Genomic DNA, 26,616 nt, shown 5'->3' with positions numbered 1-26,616 from the left:
CAATAAGAAATTTGTGAAATGATCGACTTGGAAACTCATAGAAAGATAAAAAGTTTGAGTGTCCCACTTGGAAAGTAGCAGAATCAACCAATAGGAACTTAGGAAGTTCTTTGCAAAAAAAGAACTTACGCAAATTTTAACTCGGGATTCTGAGTTGTCGTAAACTCCACATTAACCTGAGCATGGGGATATGGAGTTATATATTTAGGTTGAGAACATAGAGAATGATAGTTGACTCATTGTATCTATCCCATTTGTCCATACACAGAAGTGACGTTTTCAACGAAAATCACGTAAGCGGGGTATGGAAGCAATTTTTCACCTTTGAAAGCAGTTAATCCATGCCTGATTTCAAGCAATAATGAAACACACACACACACACACACACACACACACACACACACACACACACACACACACACACACACACACACACACACACACACACACACACACACACACACACACACACACACACACACACACACACACACTCACACAGTACCAGTCAATAGTTTGGACACAGCTACTCACTCAAGGGTTTTTCTTTATTTTCACTATTTTCTACATTGTAGAATAATAGAGAAGACATCAAAACGATGAAATAACATATAGAATCATGTAGTAAGCAAATGTTAAACAAATCAAAATATATTTTATATACTTCAAAGCAGCCAACCATTGCCTTGATGACAGCTTTGCACACTCTTGGCATTCTCTCAGCCAGCTTCACCTGGAATGCTTTTCCAACAGCCTTGAAGGAGTTCCCACATATGCTGAGCACTTGTCTGCTTTTCCTTCACTCCAACTCATCCCAAACCATCTCAATTGTGGAGACCAGGTCCTCTGATGCAGCACTCCATCATTCTCCTTCTTGGTCAAACAGCCCTTACATGGCCTGGAGGTGTGTTGGGTCATTGTCCTATTTAAAAACAAATGAGAGTCCCACCAGATGGGATGGTGTATCACTGCAGAATGCCGTGGTAGCCATACTGGTTAAGTGTACCTTGAATTCTAAATAAATCACTGACAGTGTCACCAGCAAAGCACCCCCACACCATCACACCTCCTCCTCCATGCTTCACAGTGGGAACCACACATGCGGAGAACATCCTTTCACCTACTCTGCATTTCACAAAGACACGACAGTTGAAACCAAAAATCTCAAATTTCGACTCTTCAGACAATATTAGATTTCCACCAGTCTTATCTCCATTGCTTGTGTTTCTTGGCCCAAGCAAGTCTCTTCTTATTGGTGTCCTTTAGTAGTGGCTTCTTTGCAGCAATTCGACCATGAAGGTCTGATTCACACAGTCCCCTCTGAACAGTTAATGTTGAGATGTGTCTGTTACTTGAACTCTGTTAAGCATTTATTTGGGATGCAATTTCTGAGGCTGGTAACTCTAATGAACTTATCGTCTGCAGCAGAGGTAACTCTGGTTCTTCCTTTCCTGTGGCGGTCCTCATGAGGCTGATTGAGAGAATGCCAAGAGTGTGCAAAGCTGTCATCAAGAGAAAGGTTGGCTACTTTGAAGAATCTAAAATCTTAAATATTATTTAACACTTTTTTTGGTTACTACATGATTCCATATGTGTTATTTCATAGTTTTGATGTCTTCATATAGCTTTCGTCCAAATGTTGTAAATTATATATATTATAGTCATCAGTCAACAACATTACACTCAGAAGTTACTTCAACTTCAACCAGTAAAAGCTAGTGATGGCTAGCTATGCTACTTGTTATCCTAGTCTGTCTTAATGAGAGTTAGCATGCTAATAGCACACCCTGCACAACTAGGGGTACGCAAGTTGATAACCATATCAAGTATGTTGTATTGGACATTTCAAACAACATTCCCAGCTAATGAGAAAACAGTAATTAACTTAAGAGAATGAACTAAATTTAACAAGGTTACCTTGGGACTAATTAAATGGGTGCCAACAAAATAAACTTGTGTTAAAAATTGAAAATCAATTAATCCACTATCATTAACACAATGGAAAAATCAAATTATTTATTATTTAATTATTGAAATAGCATGGGTGACCGAGAAAAACTAATTGGTACAATTTAAGGCCATGTGGCAAACAATAATGCAGGCACCAGGAATGTACAGTTGAAGTCGGAAGTTTGCATACACTTAGGTTGGAGTCAAACTCGTTTTTCAACCACTCCACAAATTTCTTGTGAACAAACTATAGTTTTGGCAAGTCAGTTAGTACATCTACTTCATGCATGACACAAGTAATTTTTCCAACAATTGTTTACAGACAGATTATTTCACTTATAATTCACTGTATCACAATTCCAGTGGGTCAGAAGTTTACATACACTAAGTTGACTGTGCCTTTAAACAGCTTGGAAAATTCCAGAAAATGATGTCATGGCTTTAGAAGCTTCTGATAGGCTAATTGACATAATTTTAGTCAATTGGAGGTGTACCTGTGGATGTATTTCAAGGCCTACCTTCAAACTCAGTGCCTCTTTGCTTGACATCATGGGTAAATCAAAAGAAATAGCCTGGTTCAAGTCTGGATCATCATCATTTGGGAGCAATTTCCAAACGTCTGAAGGTACCACGTTCATCTGTACAAACAACAGTACACAAGTATTAACACCCTGAGACCACACAGCCATCATACTGCTCAGGAAGGAGAGGCATCTGTCCCCTAGAGATGAATGTACTTTGATGCGAAAAGTGCAAATCAATCCCAGAACAACAGCAAAGGACCTTGCGAATATGCTGGAGGAAACGGGTACAAAATAATCTATATCCACAGTAAAACGAGTCCCATATCAACATAACCTGAAAGGCCACTCAGCAAGGAAGAAGCCACTGCTCCAAAACCGCCATAAAAAAGCCAGACTACGGTTTGCAACTGCACATGGGGACAAAGATTGTACTTTTTTGGAGAAATGTCCTCTGGTCTGATGAAACATAAATAGAACTGTTTGGCCATAATGACCATCGTTATGTTTGGAGTAAAAATGTGGATGCTTGCAAGCCGAAGAACACCATCCCAATGTAACAGTGTAGGTTCCGTCCCTCTCTTCGCCCCAACCCGGGCTGGAACCAGTGACCCTTGCACACAACAACAACTGACACCCACCGAAGCATCGTTACCCATCGCGGCACAAAAGCCGCGGCCCTTGCAACGCAAGGGGAAACCCTACTTCAAGTCTCAGAGCGAGTGACATCACTGATTGAAATGCTATTACCACGCACCACCGCTAACTAACTAGCCATTTCACATCGGTTACACCAACTGTGAAGCACGGGGGTGGCAGCATCATGTTGTGGGGGTGCTTTGCTGCAGGAGAGACTGGTGCACTTCACAAAATAGATGGCATCATGATGAAGGGAAATTATGCGCCTATATTGAAGCGACATCTCAAGACATCAGTCAGGAAGTTAAAGCTTGGTCACAAATGGGTCTTCCAAATGGCCAATGACTCCAAGCATACTTCCAAAGTTGTGGCAAAATGGCTTAAGGACAACAAAGTCAAGGTATTGGAGTGGCCATGACAAAGCCCTGACCTCAATCCCATAGAAAATTTGTGGTCAGAACTGAAAAAGCCTGTGCGAGCAAGGAGGCCTAGAAACCTGACTCAGTTACACCAGCTCTGTCAGGAGGAATGGGCTAAAATTCACCCAATTTATTGTGGGAAGCTTGTGGAAGGCTACCCAAAACGTTTGACCCAAGTTAAACAATTTAAATGCAATGCTACCAAATAGTAATTGAGTGTATGTAAACTTCTGACCCATTGGGAATGTGACGAAAGAAATAAAGCTGAAATAAATAATAAATATTCTGACATTTCCCATTCTTAAAATAAAGTGGTGATCCTAAAACAGGACATTTTAGGATTAAATGTCAGGAATTGTGAAAAACTGAGTTTAAATGTATTTGGCTAAGGTGTATGTAAACTTCTGACTTCAACTGTAGGTGTGAGCATGGGGTACTTTTACCCTATGGGGTATTGTGTGTAGATGGGTGAGAAAAAAAGCTTTGTAATATATTTTGAGTTCAGGCTGTAACACAACAAAGTGTGGAATAAGTCAAGGGGTATAAATACTTTCTGTTGGCATTGTATGTAGTCATTGTTTGTGTGCGTCTGTACGTTGTTGGTTGTGTATGTATGTTTGTTTTAGGTGTCAAAAAGAAAATATCATAAATGGTGCCAATGGCAAATTTACCGTAGTAAGCTAGGCTGGCGTAGGCTACGGATTAGCCTTGAATATTTTGGTTAGTTGATATTGTCAAACCACTCAATCCACTAGTTTATTAGTGTGCGTGCACAGGGGCGGAAATCCCGGGGGTGACGGGGGGGACACGACCCCCCGTCTATGTAATTTAAACCCCCCCGTCTATGTAATTTAAATAATATTAATAATACGCAATGAAAGCAATTGTGCTGATTATAGACACTTAATAGCGCATTTTTAAGTTTCAAAAGATTGCAACCCCCCCACCCTTTGCCTCACAATGGTTTGATCCACTGCCAGTTCCTTATCTTGCTAGGTAACAGAGAAGTCGTATCTACTGTCTGAAAGGCACTCAATGCACGTAACTGATGTGAGGTTAATCCAGTCAATCGCGCACACACACTAGCTGAATATGCAGAGCTAGCGCGCAAATATTAACTATTAAGCTAGCTAGTACCTATTCCATTTATGTGGCGTCGTCAAAGATGGAATCTTTGCTATCGTCAATTTATTCCAAGATCAGCATGCAGATGATGTAAGTTAGTGCTTCAAAGTCCCTGTGATAAGGTTAGCGATAAACTGAAATCCAAACTGAACAGAACTACACTCTCTTCTACCATTGTCTTAAATATATTTAATGGTCTTGTTGCAAAAGCTAAATTGTCGCAAGGGAACTTTTATTTATTTATTTTATTTCACCTTTATTTAACCCGGGTAGCAAAGATTATAGCAAACACCACGGAAACTGAATTGGTGCTCGCTAGCTTTGCAAATTCAGCTATTGTTGGAAGCCAGCCAATATGAAACAAACTATTAAAATTACAAAAGGTTGCAGCATATGTTGTGTAAATGGTGAACTCATACAGCTGTCAACTCTTGTCATTTTAATCCGTTTCACATTTGCTAGCTACCTTTTAGATCGAAGCCCAAATAGAATGATTGAAGATGATAGAAGCCCATCTCCTACTGTAAATAACCTACACTGTGTGTGTGTAGCCAGCCAGCCAGCCAGCCAGGTAGAAAAATGGCAGAAAAATAAAAGACGGACATCAGAGTATTTTTCAATACACCAAAACGCATAGTAAGAACCCTAGTAGCCTAATATCTCAAAGACTAGTTGATAAAATGTTCATAAGAAATAAATGAAATTCTAATGGAAATGTTTCACAATGATGTCATTAGGCAGAGCAGGCAACAGATGGCACACAGACAGCAGAGTTGGGGACAGATATGCAGGGACAGACTGGCAGAGACAGGGAGTCTCAGTTACGTTTGTTGAGTCTTTGTTTGGCAACATTATGAAAGGTTCTAAATTTTTTTGACTTGTAAAATTGGAACATAATTGGAAAATGCCATGGATACCCCCACTCTCAACTTAAACTGGTGACTGAACTAAGATTTGTTAAAGGTAATGGTATTGCTGTTGTGATTAGTTGTGTAGTTTTGGGTACCGGTAGTTAGGAGTACGGCAAACACCTTATTTCTTTGGTTCCTCAATATACATTTACCATCTTAAAATGTAGGCTATGTGTTACAGCACTACTTTTGGTGTCCCCCTCAGGAATTGCTCTTGAGAAAATTTCATGTAATTGTCCCCTCCAAAGTTGATATCAGATTTTCGCCCCTGTGCGTGCACACACTGACATTTAATGTGTATCAAATTTTTTGCTTGTTTTGGTCAGCCATCACCTGGATGAGTCATCATTCAGTTTGGTGGAAATTATCCAACCATTATGTAGGGTGGTGGAAATCCCCATCAACTGAGGATGAGAGGTTTCCATTATGTAGATGTGTAAAAAATTACATTGAATAATAATAAACTACATTTATCAATCTGACTACAGTATTATGTGAACGCTATAGGCCCATAATCGTAATCAGTGGGTATAGCCAAGGTTGCGAGCCTTGCGTCACCACTCGGAATACTATAAAATGCTAGAGTCTATGTTTACCGTTATGCAATTATTAAGTGGCTGAGGAACAAGAAGTTAATATCTTGCAATCTATGTCTTAGCATTAAATTATTGACTTAACCTTAACTCAGAGATGCAAAATTAGAGACCGAGCATATATGCTATGTATAGTGTGAATAATATTTACCATTATACATTATATCAAATAATAATTCAAGGAATGTTACTCAGAAATGTGAGGACTACGGTTCATATCCATTTAAAAGTAATCAGATGTGTTACAGTTACGCAATAAGAATACAATTAACAAATGGTACATACCAAAAATCTTCACAATAAAAATAATACAAAATATCCTAATTCTTAACAGCATAGAAAATTAATCACTATGACATACAAAATCACGTCAGGAGATCGGTTTACCAATGACTCCATGATCTAGGTTTAAGCCCAGCTTTTTTTCTTCCAAGAGCGCCAAGTATCTCCTATCGTCTAATTAATATAACCTTACATGGCCCAAAACATTAAAACAAAATGCATAAAACTTCACCCGCATTCTCTACATGTATTCGCCAAATAAAAATGTGATTCACATTAAAAAAAAAGGTTTTTTTATATATAAAAAAAATCATTCACATTTTCAAACAGTCCATTTATATTTTCCAACGGGGCTATACATTTGGGTGAGGTAGCCTCGTTTCACTGCCAAAAATAAAATAAAACTCTAGTGTTCAGCTAAATAACAACAAAATGTCAAATATAGGTAGCCTAGTCAAATAATTAACATCCAATCACATTAACCGTTACTCTCTCGCAGGAATTCCTTCGACCTCATGGCTTGTTTTTTGCTCTGACACGCACTGTCAACTGTGGGACCTTATATAGACAGGTGTGTGCCTTTCCAAATCATGTAAAAACCAATTTTTTTACAACAGGTAAATTTGCTAATATTTCAAAAAAACTTTTTTTGCTTTGTCATTAAGGGGGATTGTGTGTAGATTGATGAGGATTTTTTACTTATTTAATCCATTTTAGAATAAGACTGTAACGTGGGTTCCCGAGTGGTGTGGTGGTCTAAGGCACTGCATCTCAGTGCTAGGGGTGTCACTACAGACCCTGGTTCGATTCCTCGTTGTATCACAACCGGCCGTGATTGGGAGTCCCATAGGTTGGCGCACAATTGGCTCAGCGTCATCTGGGTTAGGGTTTGGCCGGGGTAGGCCGTCTTTGTAAATAAGAATGTGTTCTTAACTGACTTGCCTGGTTAAGTAAAAAAATTATATATATATATATATATATATGGAAAAAGTCAAGGGGTCGGAATACTTTCCGATGGCACTGTATATCATAACTGTTCATGTTCAAATAGGTTTATAAATGACTTGTGATATCGTAGCCCTTCTAAGGACTATGTTGATACCAGCAGAGCCTCATATATTGATTTGCTGGGCACCTCTGCTGGGCAACAGAGGGAGTGCAACTTCTTCAGACGCTGATGTAGCCTACCATAAAGCTACTGTACATGTGTCAATTTAGCGAATTGACAAAGTATTACACTATTTCATCATACCAAATTAAAATTGGGATTTTTTTATGTTGATATTTCTATTTTATTTTCATTACTCCTAGTTGGTTATTGCCTTCTTTCCGTTCTATCTCTCCCCTAACTTGTATGATGTACTATGGTGTATAAAAAAAAATATTATCAACGGCAATGTGTGCAAAATAGCTACAAAATATACCATTCCTTTAGAAGTACCCTGCTAGCTCCCAAAAGTTACGCGGCATAAAGTGTTTGGCTTTTGTTTTCCTGACAGACGCTGGGGTTCCTGCGGCTTCTGGATTAAACTCCGCTACTGCAATAAAACAGATCTTGTCGGCTCATCTGACGCTCAACACAGGTTTGTCTACCTTGCATAGTGTTGTACATTTTTTGAAGCTATTTAGCTATCACACGTTACAATAGATAACACTCAACAAGCTGGAGATCAATGTTTAGCTTGCTAAGTGCTGTTTTTATTTTAGCAGCAACAGTGTACTGGCTTCGTGATAATGCATTGGAAATAACACCCTTGTTGCTAGCTAAATTAATTGTAATTTCTCACACGATGCCTCAAACCCCTCGTACATCCGATAGCCAGGTTATTGCAGGCTACGCATTATTACCAGCTATGTTGTAAAATACATGCAATATTCATCAGCTAGTCTGAAAAATCTGAACAGTAATTTTGTGGTTTGCAAGGCTGTTGCTATTTATGCTAAATGGCCGACTTCGCGAAGGCAGCTACTGATACTATCCAGATTAGCTAGCTAAACTAGTAGGGTTCATTATACACATAGTACTGGCCTAGTAACTAAGCAGATGACGTTACCCTTGAGAAATGTAATGTTTATATTTTACATTAGTATTCGTTACAGGTCATCGACAAGTTTTGAAAGGATTGGAGCACCGATATTTGGCAAATAGATGCTGTTGTTGTGCTAAGCAGCTAGCTGTTAGCAAGCTTGCTCGCTCAGTTTAGTTATAGCAGATGAAGTGGCGAAGGTATAGCTAAGCAATGGTAGACTAGCTAGCTAGCTGACAACATTTGACAGCTAGCTGACGGAGCCTTGCGGTTTTGAGGCGTCGCTCAAGCTTGGTCGAAATATGCTTTGAAGATGCAAAGCTACTAGCTAATGGCATAGGCAAAGATACTACAGTAGCTAGATAGCAATGTTTAAAAACCAATAGCTACATCTTACATTTTAATATTATTTAGTAACTGGGGTTATTATTAGCTAGTTAGCCAGATAACTAACTAGCTAGCTAGATTAAACTTGTTCAACGCTTGAGCTTTAAGTGAGCTAAACTGTATGCATTAAATAGTGAAATAACACGTCTTTACTAAAGGATTATCAAGGCAAACTGAATTCTTGTTGATATATACATATTTTTCACCGTTTTGTAGAAGAAAAAAAAGGCTGCTTAGATTTTCAGTTGCAGTGTCATCTTTCATCAGGCCATTTTTTTGAATGCCATTCCCTACTCATCAGATCTAGCTAATTCGCATACCTGATATGATACGATGAAACTTGTAGACACACTCACCGATATAGTGTATGCTGTGCACTGCCACTGCATATTGTATGTTGTACTTAACTATAGCATAAATCATATTGGTATGACTTAGTTGGCTCACTTGTTTACCTTGCTAGATACTGCAAGTCGCTTCAGTCCTTCCCTTAGATTTGACATGGAGAGGGAATTGTTGTCTTGAGTTTCCTCCTCCACTTGTCTATAGTGCTGTATTTTGGTTTCATGAAATTGATGCTGTTATCAGGCGGTCCTGCAACTTTACATGGAGATTATGCTGCAACAATGTCTGTTTAAACTGTACTTGTCCCTTACATTTGACAGCATGGTAATGTGTGTTTTTTTCTCAAAGATGGACCAGCAGGCCCAGTCCTATATGCTTGCCAGTCTGACGCGGCCCCACTCTGAGCAGCTGTTGCAAGGCCTCCAGCTGTTGCGGCAGGACCATGAGCTGTGCGACATTGTGCTGCGCGTGGGTGAATGCAAGATCCATGCCCACAAAGTGGTGCTGGCGAGCATCAGCCCCTACTTCAAGGCCATGTTCACGGGCAACCTGTCAGAGAAGGAGACCTCCGAGGTGGAGTTCCAGTGCATTGACGAGGCTGCGCTACAGGTAATGCTCATTTAAGCTCACTGTCATCATTTGGAAGATTTCACTGTGTTTCCTAAAAGCACACTTTGTCTGGCTCTTTCATAGCATGATTGTGTTTTTTATTTTTCCTCTTGTAGGCAATCGTTGAGTATGCCTACACTGGCACGGTATTCATCTCACAGGAAAGAGTGGAGTCCCTATTACCAGCTGCTAACCTGCTCCAGGTCAAGCTGGTGCTGAAGGAGTGCTGCTCCTTCTTAGAGAGTCAGCTAGATGCTGGGAACTGTATAGGCATCTCACGCTTCGCTGAGACCTATGGCTGCCATGATCTCTGCCTGGCTGCCACTAAATTCATCTGTCAGAATTTTGAAGAGGTGTGCCAGACAGAGGAGTTTTTTGAGCTGACACGGGCGGAATTGGATGAAATCGTGTCAAATGACTGTCTGAAGGTGGTAACAGAAGAGACTGTGTTCTACGCCCTGGAGTCGTGGATCAAGTATGATGTGACTGAGCGGCAGAAGCACCTAGCTCAGCTACTGCACTGCGTCCGCTTGCCTTTCCTCAGCGTTAAGTTCCTCACCCGCCTCTACGAGGCCAACCACCTTATCCGGGATGACCACGCCTGCAAGCACCTCCTCAACGAGGCCCTCAAATACCATTTCATGCCTGAGCACCGGCTCTCCTACCAGACGGTGTTGTCCACACGGCCACGCTGTGCTGCCAAAGTGCTCCTTGCTGTGGGAGGCAAGGCTGGACTCTTTGCCACTCTCGAGAGGTAATGCTGAGCCCTAAACACAATCATTCAAAACTGTTTGTCAACCCCCCCATTTTTTAATTTAATTTTTTACATTTGTAGATTCTTAATTTGTTTCATGTGAATTAGAAAGAAATTGAACAAATGTAACTTATTTCTTTCTCTCGTAGCATGGAAATGTACTTCCCTCAAACGGATTCATGGATTGGGCTTGCCCCTCTTAGTGTGCCCCGCTATGAGTTTGGAGTGGCAGTGTTGGACCAGAAGGTGTATGTGGTGGGTGGCATCGCCACACACATGCGACAGGGCATTAGCTACCGGAGACATGAGAGTACAGTGGAGAGCTGGGACCCTGACAGCAACACCTGGTCCACAGTGGAGCGCATGGCAGAGTGTCGCAGCACCCTGGGGGTGGTGGTCTTGGCTGGGGAGCTCTATGCCCTGGGGGGCTATGATGGCCAGTACTATCTACAGTCTGTAGAAAAATATGTCCCCAAGGTGAAGGAGTGGCAGCCTGTGGCACCTATGACCAAGTCACGCAGCTGCTTTGCCACGGCTGTGCTGGATGGCATGGTCTTTGCCATTGGCGGCTATGGCCCCGCCCATATGAACAGGTACGTTTTCACTTCATCTAGTCAATCTGCGGTGGTATTATGGATTTTCACAGGCTTTGCTCATGAGGTTCCAATAGGCTTTTGAAATACTAGGTCTACTTCAAAACCTGCCGTCAACCTTTTTGTTCCTACACATGACAGTTTTCACATCAGAAAGGTTATATATGGTAGACCCCACAACCTTTTTGTTCCTACACATGACAGTTTTCACATCAGAAAGGTTATATATTGTAGACCCCACAACCTTTTTGTTCCTACACATGACAGTTTTCACATCAGAAAGGTTATATATTGTAGACCCCACAACCTTTTTGTTCCTACACATGACAGTTTTCACATCAGAAAGGTTATATATGGTAGACCCCACAACCTTTTTGTTCCTACACATGACAGTTTTCACATCAGAAAGGTTATATATGGTAGACCCCACAACCTTTGAATGCTTTGCTCCATCTATTCAGAGTTTCAGCCCCCCGCTCTGTTTCCAGCCTGCAGTGCAACCCATATTCTGTCAAATCAAGACTTGTTGTCTTCTACTCAGATGGTTATACAGTGCCCTCTGTAATTATTGGGATAGTGAAGCATTTTTTTTCTTCTTTTGGCTCTATACTTTAAAAGATGGGATTTGAAATCAAGCAATGACTGATGTTGAAGTGCAGACTGTCAGCTTTCATTTGTGTGGATTTTCACCTTTTAGAAAATTATAGCACTTTGTGTAGATATTTTAGGGGAGCAAAAGTATTGGGACAAATTCACTTGTGTATTAAAAAGGTTTAGTATATTTATAACAGGCAATGACTAGTCAAGTCTGTGATGCTGCATTTGTTTATTTTGGTTGTTTCAGATTATTTTGTGCCCAATAGAAATTAATGGTAAATAATGTACTGTCATTTTGTAGTGACTTTTATTGTGAATAAAATATGTTTCTAAACACTTCTATATGAATGTGGATGCTACCATGACTACAGATAATCCTGAATGAATCATGAATAATGATGAGTGACAAAGTTAGATGCACAAATATCATACTACCATATTCTATTCTTATTTACAATAAAAGTCACTCCGAAATGGCACACTATATTATTTACCATTAATTTCTATTGGGCACAAAATAATCTGAAACACAACCAAAAAAACAGCAAATGCATCCAACAAATTTATAGAGTCACACGCTTGATGTAGTCATTGTGTGCTATGAATATGAGATCAAATACTTAACTTTTTACTACTTTAATACACAAGTGTCCCAATACTTTTGCTCCCCTAATATAGGGGGAGTGTGTACAAAAAGTGCTGTAATTTCTAAATGGTTCACCTGATATGGATGAAAATACCCTGAAATGAAAGCTGACAGTCTGCACTTTAACCCCATAGTCATTGTTTGATTTCAAATCCCAACTTTTTAAAGTATAGAACCAAAAGAAGAAATGTCCCAATAATTACAGCGGGCACTGTAGTTTCTTTCATAGAATAAGTGCTGGCTTGCTGGTTAGACCTTTGTTGTCGACTAGAGGGATGTGTTGTTAGTTTCCTTGACTTCCCAAACCCCTCAGGAGAATGTGTTTGGACAGGGAAGCTGTGGGGACTTAGTTGTTCAAAGGTAATTCCCAAATTGCCAGTTTTCTGACAACGTTGTCGAGGGTTTCATCGCTTTGATATTGCCAGAAAAATATAGGACTGGAATAGATGGCCTCGTTAAATGGGGCTGCATTGGTTTGTGATGACAATGGCACAGCTATATAATGTCTAACAACAAAAAAGAGCAATAGTGAATTGTATTGGCTTTGATACAGGAAAAAGTGTCATTTTATGATGGCTATAATTCCTGCTACTGTACTAACCAGTTTAAAAAGACAGCAGTGATATTGTCAATGCACAGTATCACTATAACTGTGCCACTTGGAAGGACAGTGTTTAATTTATTAACTCTGCCTCTCTACTGTGCAGTGTGGAGCGGTACGACCCCAGCAAGGATGCCTGGGAAATGGTAGCCCCCATGGCAGACAAACGGATCAACTTTGCCGTTGGGGTCATGCTAGGGTTCATATTTGTGGTTGGGGGACACAACGGGGTATCACACCTGTCCAGCATTGAGAGGTATGACCCACACCAGAACCAGTGGACAGCCTGTCGGCCCATGAATGAACCACGCACAGGTGAGTTGGGAAATTACCTACAAGGTTTATGTTGATGCTGGGAAGTTGACCATTCATATTGCATGGCCAGGAATAACCATTTATAATATTTATCTTCCCAGGGGTTGGCTCCGCGATCGTGGACAACTACCTCTATGTGGTGGGGGGTCACTCGGGGTCATCCTACCTGAACACTGTCCAGCGATACGACCCCATCTCAGACAGCTGGCTGGACTCAAGCGGCATGATGTACTGCCGCTGTAACTTTGGCATGACTGCTCTTTGACCCATGGCACCCCTGGGTAGGACTCCTTAAGAAGACTTAGACAAAAGGCTTTTATTTATTTTTTTCCCTCCATTCATCGCCAACAGGCTGAGGAGGCCTCCACACTGCTGTGGATCCCAGAGAGAAAGAGAGAGAGCTTGTTGCTGGATGAATGAGCCCGGCTGGCACCAGGGAACCACAGATGGCCAGAGTGAAAGGGTCTGGGTGGAGGAGAGGAGCAGATCACCATGGATCTTGTCACAGAGAAGAGATGACTGCTGCTGGACCACAATGACAACTTTTCACAGGACTGTGGGTGAAAACTGTCACTTTTTTTAATTGTAGACCTTTTTTTTGTGTTTGTTTGTTTTTTTCTGCTATGAGCAGAACATGTTCCGTTTTAATTTTTTTTCTAGATCTTTAAAGTATGTGTGTGGCGCAGAGTGTCTGTATGCTTGTGAGTAGACGCATGATTGTTCTTTTGTGTCTGTGTGCAGGACTAAAGCTCAGGCAAGGTCATCGGCTCACAGTTTGAAATGTCTGCATCTAAATCAGTGCTTCACAAAGAGAGATCTGAATATTTATATTCACTTAAAGGGCTGCCTTTTTTTTCTCTGTAAATAGTTTAAATTAAAAGAAATGTATAGATATGAATATATCCTCTAGTGCATTGCCTGTAAATGTTTTTTTGCACTGGGTTACTAGTTTGTGTGTACATGTATTTGATTCAAGGGTTGAAGAGGTTGTGAAGGATTAACAAACCCCACTGAATTCTCTTGAGTACTTGCCACCTGTCTTTCATCCTCGGAGCAATTGATAAATCCCCAACTTACGGCTTCTGTTACATCTTCCTGAGGTAGGGTCACACTTCAGCCCTCTTCATAAGTATTGAAAAGTTATCCTGTCCCGCTTTTCATTGCTGGGTTTGTACACAATACTAACTGGTGCTATTAGGATTCAGGATTCAGCTGTTGTCTGTGTTGCCTCATGGTATCAGGTGTCTTTTATTTGTTCTTCTGTGTTGTTGTAGATGTTGGTTGTGCATCAAAATGCCCCCATGCTATAAAGCAGTGTCTTGCTAGAAGGCAAGCTTGTGACTGGAATACCTCAACCACCAGTCTTTACTTTGAGCCCCATTTTTAAAGTGGACTCGTTAGGTACCATCGATGGATACATTTTATGATCTGATGCTTTCCCTCTTGAGCCCCACGGCTGTCATCCGTTTAGCGATAGTTTGTCTGAAACATTGTCCCTGCATTAAGAAGTAGTGGATCTGGCTGTATAGCTCACCGCCAATTTCATCAGAAAGAAAGTCTGAGATTGTTGGTCTCTAATGGGTTAGGAAGAAGCCTAGCGGTTAAGAGCGTTGGGCCAGTAACTGAAAGGTCGCTGGTTTGAATCCCTGAGCGACTAGGGGAAACATCTCTGTGCCCTTGAGCAAGGAACTTAACCCTAATTGCTCCTGCAAGTCGTTCTGGATAAGAGTGTCTGCTAAATGCCTAAAATGGAATGACCCCTACACCCCCTCTCTCTGCTTGCTTGCTCTGATGAAGCATGTGTGAGAAGCCACATGTGGCCAAGGTCTTCCTGAGGAGCTCAGGCAAGAGTGCATATTCACAGCCTTGTGAAGTGCCAAAATATGACCTGCTTTCACAAGTCTGGTGTAACTTTCTCCTGTGTGCCAGAATCAAAAGGGTTATTTTCACTGCTAATGCATAGCACGTGTGACATTCTGCCATATGGATGGGGTGGATATGGAGCAGTAAGGGCTGTGTTCTATGTCAAGCAAAATTGTCACTGTTACAAACTATTTGGACCTCGGAGAGAGACCTGGCAGACAGACAAGGGCATGGAGACATGACTGAGCTCAAAGCGCTCGCCTGGGTTAGATGGGTGCAGGCCGAGTCTGGGTGTTGTAGCCTCGGGCCATGCTGAAGGACAGGTAACATGAGGCCACAGATCAAGAAACTCAGTCCCTGTTGTTGGTCCAGAGTGTAAGAGCAGTTTCCTTGTATTGTACATTTTATAGATGTTTGCACACGAGGAAAACTTAAAGGGAGCTCTGCATTGCACATACCAAACGTATTGATGAGTAGTGCAACTTCCATTTGTACATAGGTCTCAATTTAGGTTCATGGAATTTAAACAATGCAATACATTTGTGGATACAATTGCTTTGCTTTTGCTTTGAATTTAGCATCAAAAGTCAAAGCGTCTCATATTGCTGTGACGTTATCACACGTTTATATTGTCTGAAAGACCACCACCGTTCAAAACATTTTGTGGAAGCTTTCATGTTTCACAGTATCAATGTGGTTCTAAGTCTTATTTGCTCCGTTTTCCCCATCCCACTTTAAATTGTGTGTCTCATCTTTGAAGAGCCATTAACAATGTTGTGCAAGTCAGTTCACATGTACTGGGGAAAGTTTGCAGACAATCAAATGGATTGTATTCCAGTAAAAATCCCAGTAATGTAATGTAAGATTGGCACAAGACTGACTGTATGGGTCTTGCTCTAAGCCATCTGATCTAGTCTCTCACCAGAGAGCAGCCTTGCAGTTACAGTGCTGCAGTGTTGTTCCATTTACACACTTGTCAATTGTGATTACCTATACTCTTTAGCTCTTACCCTCTAAACGTTACCTTGAACGTAATAAATTAAGATCAAGGGAAGCCCCCCCCAAACAAACATCTTAAGACTGTTTATTCGTCAGCAATCTCAGCAGTATGAGAGCTTGTCTGAACAAGCATGCGAGTTCTTGACTTCTCTTCTTTAAATGTTGATGGTTGAATCTTAGGTGACATTTAATTGCCTTTAAAAATGAATTTATTTCTAAAACAAGTTGTTTCATGGTTAGACCTGCTGCTGCTGGTTTTTTTTCCCATCTTGGAATAGTGGGCTTTAACATTTCACATTAGAAACATTAAATTAATCTATGATTGCAAAAAAGGTTTACACTGCCATGGGATGGAAGTAAATATGCCATTTCAACCTGCATAAACATACATCCTATTCACATAACCATGAATTGGTTTTCATTTTCTTCAGATTTTATTCGTATGAATAATCAACGCAAATCCAACATATTGCAATCAGTGAAATATGACATCCTTGGAACATCCTAAGATAACTTAGTGCACATAGTTTAAAATGAACTAATACTGTATTACATTAACCATTTTAATTGAGTAGTCTTTTCCCTTTTAGATTTCCTGCAATTGTGCTTTTCTGTTTCAATTCTTGATGTTAGGCAAATTAGGCATTTGTCCATCCACAACAGCTTGGGAGGATGAGCCAGAACAGAGTGAAAATCACGCAGGCGTGATTGTCTGCAGCTGCCATCCATTGTCAAGCATTTGATACTACTAGCTGCTACTACTACGCATAGAAAGATATCCTTGGGGATATTGAAGACAACATACATTTTAGGGATGAATGTATAGACTGTCTTTACTGCGCTGTGGAGGTTGAATCTGAAAACATGAAACTGCAAAATGAAGGGATGTATAGCTAAATGAAGTTAAGAAAAATAAGTGTACTTTTATCATGCCCTAACCATGTCTTGTTTTGCCACCACTCACCAAAGTGCTTGTTTTACTTACGAATGCAGAGGGAATACTAAAATCAAGTCTGGCAAAGACTCTTGTCTGAAAAAGTCATTTGAAACTGATGTCAATGTTAGCCAAATTACCACTTCTTTTACATTTCCCATGAGTGTGTCTGAACTGGCTTAAGGTGATAATGTTGAATTCTATATCCTGTGGATTATTACTGGAACTACGAGAACCTTGATGTAGAAGCAGTCTTTTTTTCCAAAATGTTATCATGCTTTGATTGAACATACATTTTAGCCAGTTTGTGTGTGCCGTCGTACCCAGTTAATATGAATAAATGCCTGCCTTAAAAGGTACGCTGCTGTTCTTTGGCTCTTGTTTCTTTGCTTTCGTTGCTCGTGTGCACCATAACTGACACGTTAGCGTATAAACATTTGTATTGGTCTTTAAAAAAAAGACTTAACGAAAGCATAGATACACACAGACGAACAAGTGTTTTTGCTATAAGAATTTCATTATGTAGTTCTGTCAATTACATTTTACACTGATAAATTGGCAAGAGGCACAATGTGATGGTTCAATGCTCTGTTCATTTCTAAATGATCAAATGCATTACAAAATCACATTTGTATACTAATATTTACAGGTTTGACATCTTTAGATTGGGATGTAGTAATTTACCTTATTGAATTGTGCAGGATATCATATGCTACTTTGAAAGGCAAACAAGCAAGCACTTCTATGTCGTCACTGTGCTGGGGCACTTGTAAGTACAAGTAATTACTGACATTTAAGACAGAACTGATTTTATACAATTATTGGAGCATGTATTCTAACAATCACTGACATTTTCACTTCCATCAGGTTGAAGCCCAATGGACAACTTAAAACAAGCAAGTAAATCAAGGATAATGATTGAATTTCCACAAAATACAAAGCAACACTTAAACGGTTTAAATGTTTTCAAACTACAGTATTAAAAAAGCACCAGTTTAATCTGAAGTCAGGGCTGGTATGCACAAATAGATTGTAGTACTGTACCAACTCTCACAGAAGCTTTGCTGGTCTAGCTTATATACCTGCAGACAAGTCTACATCAAAGTTGAATTTGCTTCTCTGAATGCCAACCCACCCAAGAGAACACGCTGCAAGCAAACTTTTCAACAAACATTTACGCAGTAAAGCTATTTAAGTTTATTCTTCAATATGCATACCTGCCCAGAACTACTATAGTTCATACATATATTCTTGGATTCCAAGCATGCCCAAAGAGAAGACGCACTTATCACTTTGCACACAGTTTCAGAGACAACAGTAAGGCAAAATAGAGCACATCATTTCAAAAATAAGTATAAAACAGAACAAGGAAGTTGTTGACATGTCATTAAAATATGATTAGGTGCTAAAAAAAAGTTATGGTATGTTCTCACTGAGGAATGGAAGACAAAACCATGATTAACCAAGTGTAATGTAAAGGATTATTTTTCTGTGAATTAAGGGCAACAAAAAGAAAGACAGGAAGGTGCAAGTGTAGGGTGAGCAATTTTCTAAAGATTCCTTTCTATTAGTGCTGTCGAGTGTCTCCCTCCTTCCGTGTCCCGTCAGGACCCTGGTGACAAAGTTGGTGTTAATTAAATTCTATTCAGGAGAATTTTAATTCAAGTAAGTAATGAAAAATGGATCTGACCCCATCCCTGTTTGGTTACCTTTGTGCACCTCATTTGTCTGAGGCGCGGATGTAGACAAGGGAAGAGAGCAGCAGGAGTTCAGGGGGCTTGTTTAACAGGATCAGATTGTCGCTCCTCAGCCCGTCATAGTGCATCCAGTAGCCGTCTATCTGGAAGGCTGCAGAGTAGTGATGCTCTTCCTTGTTGAAGAGTGTGGCGCCTTCCAGTGAGTACCTATTGAAAAGCAGAGACGGTTGTATTTTTTAGCATGTTAAAAACCGGTCTCGGTTACCAGAAAAAGCTTAATGAAATCAATGAAAATAGCAAAGTACAGGCAAGGAGGTTACTGTTTCAACGAAATAAAAAAAACAGACTGGCGATATTGACATTAAATGAACAACCAGGGAGAAAAAGAACAGCATCAGACAATGAGGCTGGGATTGGAGTCCTCCTGCTCTACATGGTTTCCTTACCTGTGTTGGGACAGAGCCAGATGGTAAGGAACATAGGACAGCTCCTCAGACTTCCATAGCTGCATGTTGAGAATGACAAAAGGAGGTGGGCCATGGCAGAAGACCCTCTGAGAGAACTCCCTCAACCCATTACACCTGTAGAACAGACAGGAAATCAGTCAGCATCATAGAAAAGACCAGGAGAGATTATAGGATATGATGGTTCGACATTCACGTTATGTCTCACCCCAGTTCTTTGCAGAGAATGATTTTGGGACAGAAGAACTCCTCCACCGCTGACTGAATGGGATCTCTATGGGGCAGCTCATGAGGAGGACTGGGAAAGAAGAACAAGGGTAAGAAGTCAGACTCTGAACACCATGTAGTTAGGTTTAGCTCTAACCACCACCAGTATCAGGCTACATAGATACATTTACACAAACCTAATTCATCATTTTCATTTCCACCAGAAAGAAAAGCACCTATGAAAACAACTGAAATAGTAGTTGGGATTTGGTAATAGATATAGTCCACTGTCTAAATACAGCCCACCATGGGTAAACACTTTTATAAGGCTCTGGCAGAGATTGAACCAGAGCCGTTTAGAAACCAACTGCTCTCTTCATTATTTTCTACTGTGAGCCAGGATTATGCTCAATTCTTTCCAATTCAAGTAGTAAACAGGATACAGAATTACAATATAATTGAATTTAGTGAAATTCAAATGCCTCTTCTATTCAACACTGAGTGTATATACATTAGGAACACCTTCCTGGACCATTCTTTATACACACGGGAAACTGTTGAGTGAAAAACCCTTCAGGATTTTGGCAGATGCCTTTATTTACTTCCCTAGAGTCAGACAAACTCGTGGATACCTTTTTTGTGTCTCTGTGTCCAGTATTAAGGAAGTTACAGGTAGTTTTGCGAGACAATGCTAACTAGCATTAGCACAATGACTGGAAGTCTATGGGTATCTACTAGCCTAAAGGCATCTGCCAAAATCCCGAAGAATACCTTTAACCCGTCTCCTTCCCTTCATCTACACTGATTGAAGTGGATACAACAAGTGACATCAATAAGGGTTCATAGCTTTCACCTGGTCAGTCTGATGGAAAGAGCAGGTGTTTGTAATGTTTTGTACACTGAGTATATTAATGTGTAGTCTATACAAATATACATCTTGTATATAAAACATCAAGCATGTCGTTATGTACATTCATATAAAATATTGATGAAACAATTGATTCACTGAGAATATATTACATGGTATGAAAGAACAACACTCCAAGTCGCAGCTTCATACAACTCTTCAAACAGAGAACGGATACTGTATACTGGCCTATGACCATTTACTTTGATTCCTCACATCGTAATCATTGTTGAGGTTTTTGTGCAAATCGAACGTTAGGTACCATATTTATTGAATACTATATAAATCCTATAAATTGAAATGGCCAATTTGGATGCAATCAACAAAATGTTGCAGAAATGCTTATCTTAGCTGTTTCTAACTACAAACAATTTCAGAACAATCGGAGATGGTGGGTGTCAAAATCTTCTTTTATGTGCTTTTTGAAGTGGAACAACCCACCTGCCAGATTCAATTAAACTCTTATGTTCTATGACTGCATGGAATTTCTTTGGATTGCATAGAATTAAAAATTCTACTTCCTGCCACTCAAACTCTGCAACCTGTGGGGTGTGGCCAATTCAATTTCAACTCATGAGTTGAATGGGAGTCAATTCTAAAATTCTGAATTGAGCACAACCCTGCTGTGAGCATTATAGACAGCTGGGCCTTATTTTAGTCAAGCAGCGAGTCAAGGGGGAGAAATAAAAGCTTCTTGAAGACAGAGGTGTAGACCAGCTGTCCAGAAGAATTAGCCAAGCAAGCAATAGAAATAGGGATGGCCCTCCCATTTGGACATAGTCCAGTTCACCCCACTAAACTAATTGAGTTCATACTTTATTTGTAGTAACTAACTATTAATTTCTATTCTAATGAAGGATCACTTCTCTGATCAGAAGCTCTGGGAGATAAGGCGCAAAGAAAATCCTCCCACACTGACCAGCTATCAGACGTTGACTTACAGCCTCTGCCTCTCTTACTTGATGTTGATGGTTCTCTGTAAGAACTCCTGGAAGCGAGCAGGACAGCTCCAGTTGGTGCATAGGCTCTCCTGCATAGTGGACAGCATTGTCTCTAAGTTCTTGGTGAAGTTCTCATGTTCGTTACCAAACAGGTCGATCTCCAACGCTGCATGGTGGATCACTGAGCGGTACTGCCTTTTGGACATCCTGTCCCAGATCCACAGCATCTTAACGGTGGTGTAGTCATACGAGTCCATCAGGTAGAGGAAATGCTCTACAAACTGCCTGCCCAGAAAGATGCCCACCTCCCGGGGAAAGCTGTGGTTGTCTCTCAGTATTATATAAAGGATCATGAGGAACCCGTCAATTGTGCAGGTGTTCTTTAGGCTTATCTTAACATACAGAGGGGTGCATGAGATGGCCCTCCTCCCCGCCCTGATGGTGTAGACACCCCCCCATGGGAGCACAGGCCTCCAAAAGGAACGGTCCTCTTCTTCATTGTTGTTGATGGATGCACGGATCTCCTCAAACAAAGTCCTTGTCCTAAGGAGACAACATGAAGGTATAAATTATCATTCTCCTAGTCTAAGGGGTGAAGTTGAGAGCTAGGCTCAGCTTATATCCTCAATCTTCCGTATGACTAATAAGGGTTTTCCTGTATGGTCTTGACAAAGGAAGGTATTCATAATTTACTAAATGCCTAATTCATTAAAGTACTGCAAAACATTGCTCAAGCCAGAGCCCAGGGATCACCTTGTAAACGTTAGCAAGCAAACTGTCTGATGACATGCACATTTGCAATGCAATCCCAGGTAAATTACATTAAATGTTATGTTACATGCTTCGTAAACAACAGGTGTAGACTAACAGTGAAATGCTTACAGCGCAGAGAATAAAAAAGAGAAATAATAGAAAAACAATAACACGAGAAATAATTACAGCTAGTTACATTATACATTTTAAAAATATATTATCAGTTTTTAGTCAGCATTGTTATTGTAGTCAACATAATTTGATACATTGAATAGAAGATTAACATGGCAGCTAACGTCAGTTAGCTATAATTAATGCTCTTGCACACAAGCTGCAACACACGCCATGGTATACGCCAGCTGACGTTAGTTGGCAGACCATTTAGCTAGTTAACTACCTCCTTTGTAACTAGCTAGTATTAACGCTAGCTAGCTATGAACATAGCTAGTTAGCTACCTAGCTAAGTGCAGCCTTCTAAAAACCTAGTGTTGATGCGTTTAATTGTCGATGCAATATTGAATACTGTTGATGTCGGTTAATCTACTGTTTGGCAAGATATTTAGTTATTGGTTTGCTAGCTAGCCCCGCCAATGAAATGTAGCTAGCTAGCTTAGCAGCAGCAATGCTAGCTAACGCGTTACCTTTCAATTTGCAGATTATCTTCGGTACTTGAAATTAGGGTTCTGAGGTCTTCTGCGTCGGTCAAAATGCAGAATTTGCTCTCCATCGTTCTCTGTATTTCTTCATGTCTTAATTGAGGCCAACAGCCACAAATCCTTATTTGACCACTATTAGTATTTTCTATAACCCTCGAGAAAGCTTCAAAACATCCTGAGCAACGTCAAGTTACGCCCATTGCACCACAAAGCCACGCCCACATGCATTGGTTTGTTACACCCTTCAGCCCTTTTTTTTCACAAGTGCAATGCTGCCACCTGCTGCCTGAAATATCTTAGTTTTTTATGAGATTTTCCACACATCTGCCTCCTCCTCAAGTGGAGGCGCGCAGGAGTACATTTTATTGCGTCCTCTGTGGTAGGGGTTTAGTATGATTTTAAGACGCATGTGATTGGCCAACAGTTCCTGCCCTCAACTCAGACTGTTCTCTGGTAGGTTGACCGCATTGACAGCAACACAAATGACTCCACCCACTAGTATATTCGTCTTTAGTTACTTATGCCAATATTCTTAGAAGTTTTTATGGCCATATCGAAAAATTGTACGAGCGTTATTGATGTGGGCTACACTAGCATCGTAGCTAATTTACAACATTTCCACCATCAGTAGTAATCAGAATCAAAACCCAGTCAGAGTGAAGAGACAAGCTGAGAGAGAGACAGAGGTCATGATCAGATGAGCTCCTGCAGTTTTCAGCATGTTCTTAAAAAAATATAGATTTAGAGTTAGATCAACTTGGATTTTTTTGTCAGGAACATATACAGGATACTACCCTCTACCACATAACCTTCACTCCAAATCAAAACCTACAACCTGATTTTGGACGTAACTACGTAATCACCTGGAAGGTTTACAACTACCAAAGAGTATTATTCCAACGCTATACAGCAAATGCTCTGGGAAACAACAGAAACCTGAAAACACCATCCAACCTTGAACTGAGTGAGTAATGTTTAGTCTGGGTAAATGTATCCTTCATTTCATTGAGGGAGTAGTACTCTGTGCTGGGAGGTTGACTTTCCGCTTGGGGTTGCTCATCTGTGGGGTTATATAATGAAGAGTAAACCACTTCTCCAATCTTTTTGGCTCTATAACAAAGAACAAACAGCAAAAACATATACATGATCAAATACAAATCTTAGAATCAACTATTAAAGGCTACCAGAACCCATTGGATTCTTCAATTACCTTGAATGAGCTACAGGACAAAATAAAAACCCTCCAACCCAAAAAGGCATGTGGTGTTGATGGTATCCTCAATGAAATGATATATATACAGACAACAAATTCCAATTGGCTATCCTAAAACTCTTTAACATCATCCTTAGCTCTGGCATCTTCCCCAATATTTGGAACCAAGGACTGATCACTCCAATCCACAAAAGTGAAGACAAAGTTGACCCCAATAACTACCGTGGGATATGCATCAACAGCAACCTTGGGAAAATCCTCTGTATTATCATTAATAGCAGATTTGTACATTTCCTCAGTGAAAACAATGTACTGAGCAAATGTCAAATTGGCTTTTTACCAAGTTATCGTACGACAGACCACGTATTCACCCTGCACACCCTAATTGACAAACAAACAAACCAAAACAAAGGCAAAGTCTTCTCATGCTTTGTTGATTTCAAAAAAGCCTTAGACTCAATTTGGCATGAGGGTCTGCTATACAAATTGATTAGAAAGTGGTGTTGGGGGAAAAACATATAGCATTATAAAATCCATTTACACAAACAACAAGTGTGCGGTTAAAATAGGCAAAAAACACACATTTCTTCCCACAGGGCCATGGGGTGAGACAGGGATGCAGCTTAAGCCCCAACCTCTTCAACATGTATATCAACGAATAGGGCACGGGCACTAGAAAAGTCTGCAGCACCCGGCCTCACCCTACTAGAATTTAAAGTCAAATGTCTACTGTTTGCTGAAGATCTGGTGCTTCTGTCACCAACCAAGGAGGGCCTACAGCAGCACCTAGATATTCTGCACAGATTCTGCCAGACCTGGGCCCTGACAGTAAATCTCAGTAAGACCAAAATAAGGGTGTTCCAAAAAAGGTCCAGTCGCCAGGATCACAAATACCAATTCCATCTAGACACCGTTGCCGTAGAGCACACAAACTATACATACCTCGGCCTAAACATCAGCGCCACAGGTAACTTCTACAAAGCTGTGAACGATCTGAGAGACAAGGCAAGAAGGGCATTCTATGCCATCAAAAGGAACATAAAATTCAACATACCAATTAGGATCTGTCTAAAAATACTTGAATCAGTTATAGAACCCATTGCCCTGGGGTCTGCTCACCAACCAAGAATTCACTAAATGGGACAAACACCAAATTGAGACTCTGCATGCAGAATTCCGCAAAAATATCCTCAGTGTACAACGTAGAACGCCAAATAATGCATGCAGAGCAGAATTAGGCCGATACCCGCTAATTATCAAAATCCAGAAAAGAGCTGTTAAGTTCTACAACCACCTAAAAGGAAGCAATGCCCAAACCTTCCATAACAAAGCCATCACCTACAGAGAGATGAACCTGGAGAAGAGTCCCCTAAGCAAGCTGGTCCTGGGGCTCTGTTCACAAACACACCTCACAGAGCCCCAGGACAGCAACACAATTAGACCCAATCAAATCATGAGAAAACAAAAAGATAATTACTTGACACATTGGAAAGAATTAACATAAAAACTGAGCAAACTAGAATGCTATTTGGCCCTAAACAGAGAGTACACAGTGGTGGAATACCTGACCACTGTGACTGACCCAAACTTAAGGAAAGCTTTGACTATGTATAGACTCAGTGAGCATAGCCTTGCTATTGAGAAAGGGCGCCGTAGGCAGACCTGGCTCTCAAGAGAAGACAAGCTATGTGCACACTTCCCACAAAATGAGGTGGAAACTGAGCTGCACTTCCTAACCTCCTGCCCAATGTATGGCCATGTTAGAGACACATATTTCCCTCAGATTACACAGATCCACAAAGAATTTGAAAAACAAACCAGATCTACTGGGTGAAATACCACAGTGTGACATCACAGGAGCAAGATTTGTGACCTGTTGCCACAAGAAAAGGTCAATCAGTGAAGAACAAACACCATTGTAAATGTGTTTTGTTTATTTATTTTTCCTTTTGTATTTTAACCATTTGTACATCGTTACAACACTATATATACATAATATGACATTTGTAATGTCATTATTCTTTTGAAACTTCTGTGAGTGTAATGTTTACTCTTCATTTTTATTGTTTATTTCACTTTTGTATATTATCTACCTCACTTGCTTTGGCAATGTTAACATATGTTTCCCATGCCAATAAAGCCCCTTGAATTGAATTGTTGTCTCGGGACGAACTTTCTTTCAGCCAACAATGCCAGCCCAAATCATCAGTGGATAAGAAGTTTCGGCGTAAGTGATTTACTGTCAGTTTCTGTAATATTTCTGACCATGTCTGTTTTGTAACTTTGCTCGACTAGCACACAGCTCTTGTGCAGAGGGTTTAGAAAGCACTATGATGTTGATTTTGTGTAAACCTTTGACATAGCTTCCTCGTAGCAGTTTGGTTTTCTCGCATATCTCTATGTTCTGTTCTGCAGACATTGTACATGGTGAACAACAGCCACATGCATCAAGCATGACTTGTCAACCTCATTCTATTCATAATGTTCTGTAGAATCTCTACACAAAATTTTGCAAACAACAAACAAGGTTGGAACAGATTCTAAAGAACGTGTTCCTGAGAATTCCATACATCCTTTATTCTGGTATCAACAGTATGCACTTGTTAGTGTGTAGCTAATAACGAACTGCATGAACCACTTAGCTTACATTTTATTTTGAACCTGAGGA

The 26,616-nt window shown here is 40.4% G+C and overlaps 2 protein-coding genes across 2 annotated transcripts; one reads left to right on the top strand and one right to left on the bottom strand.

Annotated features, from left to right (window-relative positions):
• The first annotated feature begins 7,930 nt into the window (after positions 1-7,930).
• Positions 7,931-17,480, top strand: LOC115162401 (kelch-like protein 28). Its single transcript, XM_029713671.1, has 6 exons — positions 7,931-8,023; positions 9,548-9,808; positions 9,925-10,562; positions 10,712-11,155; positions 13,106-13,314; positions 13,416-17,480. Exons 2-6 carry the CDS (start codon positions 9,548-9,550, stop codon positions 13,577-13,579), a joined length of 1,716 nt encoding a protein of 571 aa, XP_029569531.1. The 5' UTR covers positions 7,931-8,023; the 3' UTR covers positions 13,580-17,480.
• A 126-nt stretch (positions 17,481-17,606) lies between these two features.
• LOC115162402 (uncharacterized protein C14orf28 homolog) lies at positions 17,607-22,977 on the bottom strand. Its single transcript, XM_029713672.1, has 6 exons — positions 22,721-22,977; positions 21,345-21,869; positions 19,480-19,569; positions 19,254-19,388; positions 18,820-19,014; positions 17,607-18,722 (listed from the first exon to the last, which is right to left on the bottom strand). The coding sequence occupies exons 1-5, from the start codon at positions 22,804-22,806 to the stop codon at positions 18,831-18,833; spliced, it is 1,020 nt and encodes a 339-aa protein (XP_029569532.1). The 5' UTR covers positions 22,807-22,977; the 3' UTR covers positions 17,607-18,722; positions 18,820-18,830.
• Positions 22,978-26,616: the final 3,639 nt, after the last annotated feature.

The sequence above is a fragment of the Salmo trutta genome, chromosome 25 (genome assembly GCF_901001165.1).
Source record: "Salmo trutta chromosome 25, fSalTru1.1, whole genome shotgun sequence".
Taxonomy (NCBI): domain Eukaryota; kingdom Metazoa; phylum Chordata; class Actinopteri; order Salmoniformes; family Salmonidae; genus Salmo; species Salmo trutta.
This window is presented reverse-complemented; position numbering and strand designations above follow the sequence as displayed.